This window comes from Eschrichtius robustus, chromosome 16 (genome assembly GCF_028021215.1).
Source record: "Eschrichtius robustus isolate mEscRob2 chromosome 16, mEscRob2.pri, whole genome shotgun sequence".
Lineage (NCBI taxonomy): Eukaryota > Metazoa > Chordata > Mammalia > Artiodactyla > Eschrichtiidae > Eschrichtius > Eschrichtius robustus.
Window position 1 is genome coordinate 3,690,115 of NC_090839.1, and position 6,000 is coordinate 3,696,114.

The 6,000-nt window shown below is 33.6% G+C and overlaps 1 protein-coding gene across 4 annotated transcripts in view; it reads left to right on the forward strand.

Moving 5' to 3' along the window:
* SYCP2 (synaptonemal complex protein 2) overlaps window positions 1-4,587 on the forward strand; it is a 74,677-nt gene extending 70,090 nt beyond the window's left edge. For all 4 annotated transcript variants that reach the window (XM_068524560.1, XM_068524559.1, XM_068524561.1 and 1 more), the window contains 7 exons: window positions 173-297; window positions 1,457-1,551; window positions 1,649-1,748; window positions 2,399-2,457; window positions 2,599-2,677; window positions 2,789-2,845; window positions 3,850-4,587. In XM_068524560.1, coding sequence (XP_068380661.1) covers window positions 173-297; window positions 1,457-1,551; window positions 1,649-1,748; window positions 2,399-2,457; window positions 2,599-2,677; window positions 2,789-2,845; window positions 3,850-3,924 — 590 coding nt within the window. In that variant the 3' untranslated portion in view covers window positions 3,925-4,587. The remainder of the gene's footprint in view (window positions 1-172; window positions 298-1,456; window positions 1,552-1,648; window positions 1,749-2,398; window positions 2,458-2,598; window positions 2,678-2,788; window positions 2,846-3,849) is intronic.
* Window positions 4,588-6,000: the final 1,413 nt, after the last annotated feature.

Sequence of the window (6,000 nt, forward strand, 5' to 3'; positions counted from 1 at the left end):
GTCAAAATAATATTTTAAATGAAAAATATAGTAGTCTGTCTTTGATTTTATAATCCTTAGATTACATATAGAATCTAACAATAAGATAGATTTGTTCTCAGCCTCATGACAAATAATGCTAAATTTGTAACAATGCATATCTTAATTTTGGCTGACTGTCTTCATTTTTCAGTGTCTGAAAGTATATCTCCATTATCAAATGACTCTTCTATTCCTGGGGAGAACTGGGAAACTGAAATTTCAGGTGTAGGGACGATGTGTGAGGAGCTCAATACAGAATTTAGGAGGAAAGTTCATGTGAGTTGTCATTCTTTATGATTTATATTTACACCCAATAACATGACAATATGCCACACTTTCTACTAGACTGTCAGTTTGACCCTTTGGCAACAAAACACTTCTTCATGAACTCACCTTTCCTCGTGTACTGGTGAAAAATTGGAATGATTCCTAGGCGAAAAGCCTTATTATCTCATGAGCCCAGTTCCTTTTCTAAAATCTGTGCATTACTTGTATTCTTTCTTTTTCTATGGGTTCTGTCTCTTTGTCCTATTTTCCTTTTCAGTTTAACATTTTGAGTCTTCTGTGATTTTTCTTTTTTTTTTTTCTGAACGATTTTCTTTTCATGCCTAGTCTTTTTAATACATTCTTTAATCTCCATAGCAGTGACTGCTTGTGAGGGTACTATATTAAAGTATAGAGGATGAGCAACCTCAGTCAGAGAAATCCATTTCACTTTGTTTCACCAGTTCTGTACTTACATATCCTTAGTTACTGAGGTTCCAACGAGGTGATGTTTACAAAAACACTTTATAAAATAAGTTTTAATTATTATTGTTTCTCCACCTATCTCTTTGTCTCACATGCCTATATTTAGAGTAGACAGCTCTTTTTGCCCTCCTGTTAAGAGAAGATATTTTTCTGCACAGGTTATCAGCCCTATCTCTTCTTTGCCTTTTTCATCTCTTCATGGGTAAAATCTGAAATTATTTAAGATTCTGTACATTTCTTTTGTTTTGATTTGATTTATCCAAGGTCAGTCTCATCTAAACAAGAGAAGCCCTGATTCATATATTCTGTTACACATCTGTGACTAGCTGCGAATGTATGTTTTTATGAAAAGTGGTAATAAATAACTTTGAGGGTGACTCTTATGCTGTGTTCCTGAAGGGAATTATAATCACTAGCATTTTTGTAAATGTAGAATGTCATGTACTTATGAAAATAATTACCAATTCCAACCCTCAGTCAGAGCCTTCCTGGTGGAACTAGGCCCTGCTCTGACTGAGCTTATTTATTAACACTTCAGTTGAGATCACTGAGTTTTTAATTTTTCACTTTTCTAAGTTCTTCTTAGGCATTTATATTTCATGGAAAAGGCTTTGGCCTTAATATAGTCTTGGTTAGATTATTAATTTTGTAAAGATTTTTCAAGTTAAAATTGAGTATTTTTCAGATCCGCCACAAAATGATGGATTATTTTACTAAGCAGTCTTGGAAAACGGCTCAACAACATGTAAAAACAATGAACCATCAGATTCAGGAGTATAGGTCTGTGCTAAAAATCCCTTCTGAAATATTCTAAGTGCTGTGCTATAAGTAAGTGCTATCATTTAAAAAAAATAATCTCATTTTGTTTCTTTAATAGGATCAAAAAACTTGACAAATTCCAATTCATCATCATAGAGGAGCTGGAGAATTTTGAAAAAGATTCACAGTCTTTAAAAGATTTGGAGAAAGAATTTGTGGTTTGTGCTTTTAAGAGTTTAAAAATAATTTTAAAACCTCATTTTTAAAGAGCTACACTCAGGAAAACTTCTGTTAACCTTCTGCTTTTAGACCACACCATAAAGGTTTTTGTTTTTTAGAACATAATTTAGTTTTATCTTAGATTTTTAGTTAGTTTCATATACATACACTAAAAATACAGACTTAAGTTTATGATGTGGGGGAGGGATAAATTGGGAATTTGGGATTAACAGATACACACTACTATATATAAAATGGATTAACAACAAAGACCTACTATATAGCACAGGGAACTATATTCAATATCTTGTAATAACCTGTAATGGAAAAGAATCTGAAAAAGAATATATATATGTATGTATAACTGAATCACTTTGCTGTACATCTGAAACACTGTAAATCAACTATACTTCAGTAAATATATATATAAAGTTTATGATGAATACCTTTGATAATAAAGGAGAAAGTCTGAAAGAGTTTGCTTTCAATTTTTTTTTTTAATCTGAAAGAGTATATGACATCTGCAGTATTCTTAGCATATAGCCAAGTTGTTTTTTAAATTAGGAGTCATATAAATACAGTAAATTCTGCTAAGTTTTAATTTTTAGTCATAATTATACTACAACTAGTTTTGTATTTTGAAATTTAGGGCTTTTGGGAAAAGGTGTTTCAGAAGTTCAGTGCCTATCAAAAAAGTGAACAGCAGAGGTTAGTATGACATTCTTAATGATTAGAATCTATAACATTAGATTTTTTTATAATAGTTTGAAATTAAAATTATATATACTATATTATAGCAATTTAATTTAATTAAAATACAAAGGTAACTTTCATTATTGTATTTGTCAGACTTCACCTTTTAAAAGCTTCCTTGGAAAAGAATGTCTTCTACAACACTGATTATGAAGAAACTATTTTTACATCTGAGGTATAAATTTTGTATTTTTATATATAATCTCTCTCAATATTAGTCTAACTTGTCTTTTTGCTGTGAAAATTTTATAGTAAATTTCATGGGGGGGAAATTATTTCTTCACAGATGTGTTTGATGAAAGAAAACATGAAAATGCTGCAAGACAGACTTCTTAAGGAAATGGTAAATCAGCTATCTAGTTTGGGTTTTTCAAATGGAATGATCAGTCATACTTTTATATATTTAAATGGGAAATTCTTCCACAGGTTTTTCTTCTGTCTTTTTGGATTGAGAGAAGCCAGTTTTTTAGCCCCACTGGGGTTCTTTTAGTTCTTTAAGTTTTTAAAATTAAAATGGGAGCAAATTTACAGTAGAAAAATAGGGATGATTTTAAATAATGAGTCCCTCTCCTAAGGAAGAAAAGATGGATTTAGAAATTTAAAAACAAGCTAGAAGAATGATTTCTTTGTATGTATCTAAGCACGATGCACTGCAGCAGTCCTGATGTGTCTTAAGTCCTGTGTCAGGCAGAGCTACCCAGACAGAACTAGTGTCTACTTGGACAAAACTTCATTTACTTAGATTTGGGGATAAAAGTAGCTGGCTTTCCAAAGGTCTAGTAGACCAGCAACTGCAATCAGGGGTTGGGGAGGGGGGAAGTTGTCTAAAGGTACTTCTCCAAGTGAACATGCCTTTGGTGTTTTCTCAAAGATGGAGGCATTTCTATGTGTATTTTAGTACTAATCTTTGATACAGGATATTTTAATACACTTTTATTAAATTTTAATAGAACCAGTATGCTGATATATAGCAGAGGACCAGGATGTGTGGCTAAGCCAGTTCAGCTTAAAGCACATAAGCTAACTAACTAGACTGATTCTTGCTGAAGTTCTTCTCCAGACTATAGATTTGATATTTAAAGGAAGAAAGTAAAAAATAAATTTCATGGATTTGGGGTTTAAAAGATGAGGTCTTCTGTCAACTGATCATCTAAATTCATCTAAATATCAGTAATAAGCACATAATTCTGTAGATATCTAGGAACAGACCCTGGGGAATTGGATAGAACGAACACTGATACATAATAACTTTATTCATAATATCTTGATTTTTTTCTATTTTATTAGATTTTAAAAAGTTTCACTGTAAAACTACCAAAGTGTGATTTTTTTTTTTCTTGGCCATAGCAAGAAGAGGAGCTTCTTAATGTACGCAGAGGATTGATGTCATTATTCATGGCTCATGAAAGAAACAATGTGTGATGTCTAGTTATCAACAAGTTTTATCCAGTTATTCCTTTGTGTGTATAGCTGAGGAATACCAGAGTAGCTCTACAAAGAAAATACATGTCACCCAGGCAAGAGTACCTTTGTAGGAACCTCTGAATTCAAAGAAATGTCCTCTAATGGATGAGAAAGAACCTACAGTCACTATAACATGACTCTTGAGACCCAAAGACTTTTGTCTGTACAATACTACTCTTTTTTTTAGAAAGCTTTGGGGAAACCAATCAGTACAAGAAATTGGCTTGTTTTTATAGTAATATTTGCATGAGACAAATATTGCCAAGTTAACTATACTCATAAACTAGTTATTTCTTTAATAAACTAAAATTTATCATATAAAATATATTTTAAAAGTTTGAACTAAATAAATATAAAGTATTATTAAAATTTACTAGTTCAGAATATACAAGTAATAAAAATTTAGTGATGCATAGAAGGGGGAGGAGTCTGATTTAAAATGCTTCCCCGAGTGTAAATCAGTACTTTCAGCACACTGTTGGAGAGTATATTTATTCAGTTCTGGCTCCATTGTATTAGAAGGCACTAACTAGCCTAAAATAGTTAACATGTCTATCTAGAATTAAAGTGGTATTAACTCACAGCAGGCTGTTTTGACAAGTACTTTTTAAGCCCTAGTGTTCACTGTAATAATATTTTGCTAGATTAATGTATAAAAATGAATACACATTTATTTGCTTTAATTGTATAATAAAGTTGAAATAAATGCTGTCACTGGGATTTTATACAATTATTTTACTTTATAAATCGTTTTCCTGTTTTATGAACATTGGGTCAAGCAAAATATCCTCCAATCAGTCAGACATCTGAAGTATAACACCACGCAGCCTCACTCACTGTCGCACTTACCTGCTTCATGGTAGCAGAGTATTTGGATATTACTGGTATTTAAATACAGTGGTAAAGGCTTCTTAGTCTAGATAAGCAAAGGAAAACCCTTCACATCTTAGCTTTATCCCATTGCTAGCATCATCTAAGATTTACTGATTGATTGATATAGGGTAGCAGGGATTCTATGTCAAGAAAGTGACAGGTCTGCTGTAATATTAACTACTACTCAGGAGTTGAAACTCCGTGTTGCCCTGTGAGACTTCTTTAGAATCAGTCCCATCGTGACACACATCCTTGTTTGCCTCATCCTTGGCCAGACTTCCAAGGCTCCTAAATAATACATTATTATACTAATTCCCATACTGTGCTGTATGTGTAATCCAACCCAGGTTCCTCCTTCCTCCCAGCTCTTTAAACCGTTCTGCTCTGACCTTGTCATGACCATAGTCGTGCCCTGTATCTCAACTTCAAACGTCATCACCCCAGCCTGCTTTCTAGAGTAGAGTAGTCCCAGGCTGTTTACTCCACCACTCTTTTGCTATGCCTGTTTGTTAGTTACCCTTCTTGTCCTTCCTTCTTTCCTTACCGATTCTAGAGTCCTTAGTCCAAAATAATCGTCTCTTGCCCTCTCGCCTCTCCTCAACTTTATCCACTAGTTCATACCCCTCATTCCACAACCTGAACATCACTTGAGAAGTATAATCAAGGTTTAAATTTATGACTACATATTTCAAGTGGCTACACAGCATTGCTCAGTAATCCTTATTCTGCCCTGTTCAACTGCCTTCACCGCATTTCCAGAGTATTAACTGTATATCAGTACCTCTTTCCTTAATTCTTTACCTTTTAGGGGATGGCCTTACCTCATACTTTCCTCATCTCTTCTCCCTAAAATCTAACATGTTACCTGCATCAGTACTGGCATTCCTGATTTCTCACGTGTTCCAGCGGCAGAACAGCCTCGTTATCTCAGGACAGTCTCATCCCCCTGCTAGTGCTCTGAAGCCTGCTGTCTGACTTCTCTCTACTCACGTGTATGGCCCACACTTATTTTTATTTTTATTTTATTTTTAAAAAGGACTTTGACAACAAGTTCCTCTTAACTGCTGCCCTCCCTATGTAATTCTCTACTCACCCTTACACAGAACGTATCAAAAGAATTTTCGCGAGTTACTATCTCAACTTAACACACTTCTTATTTGC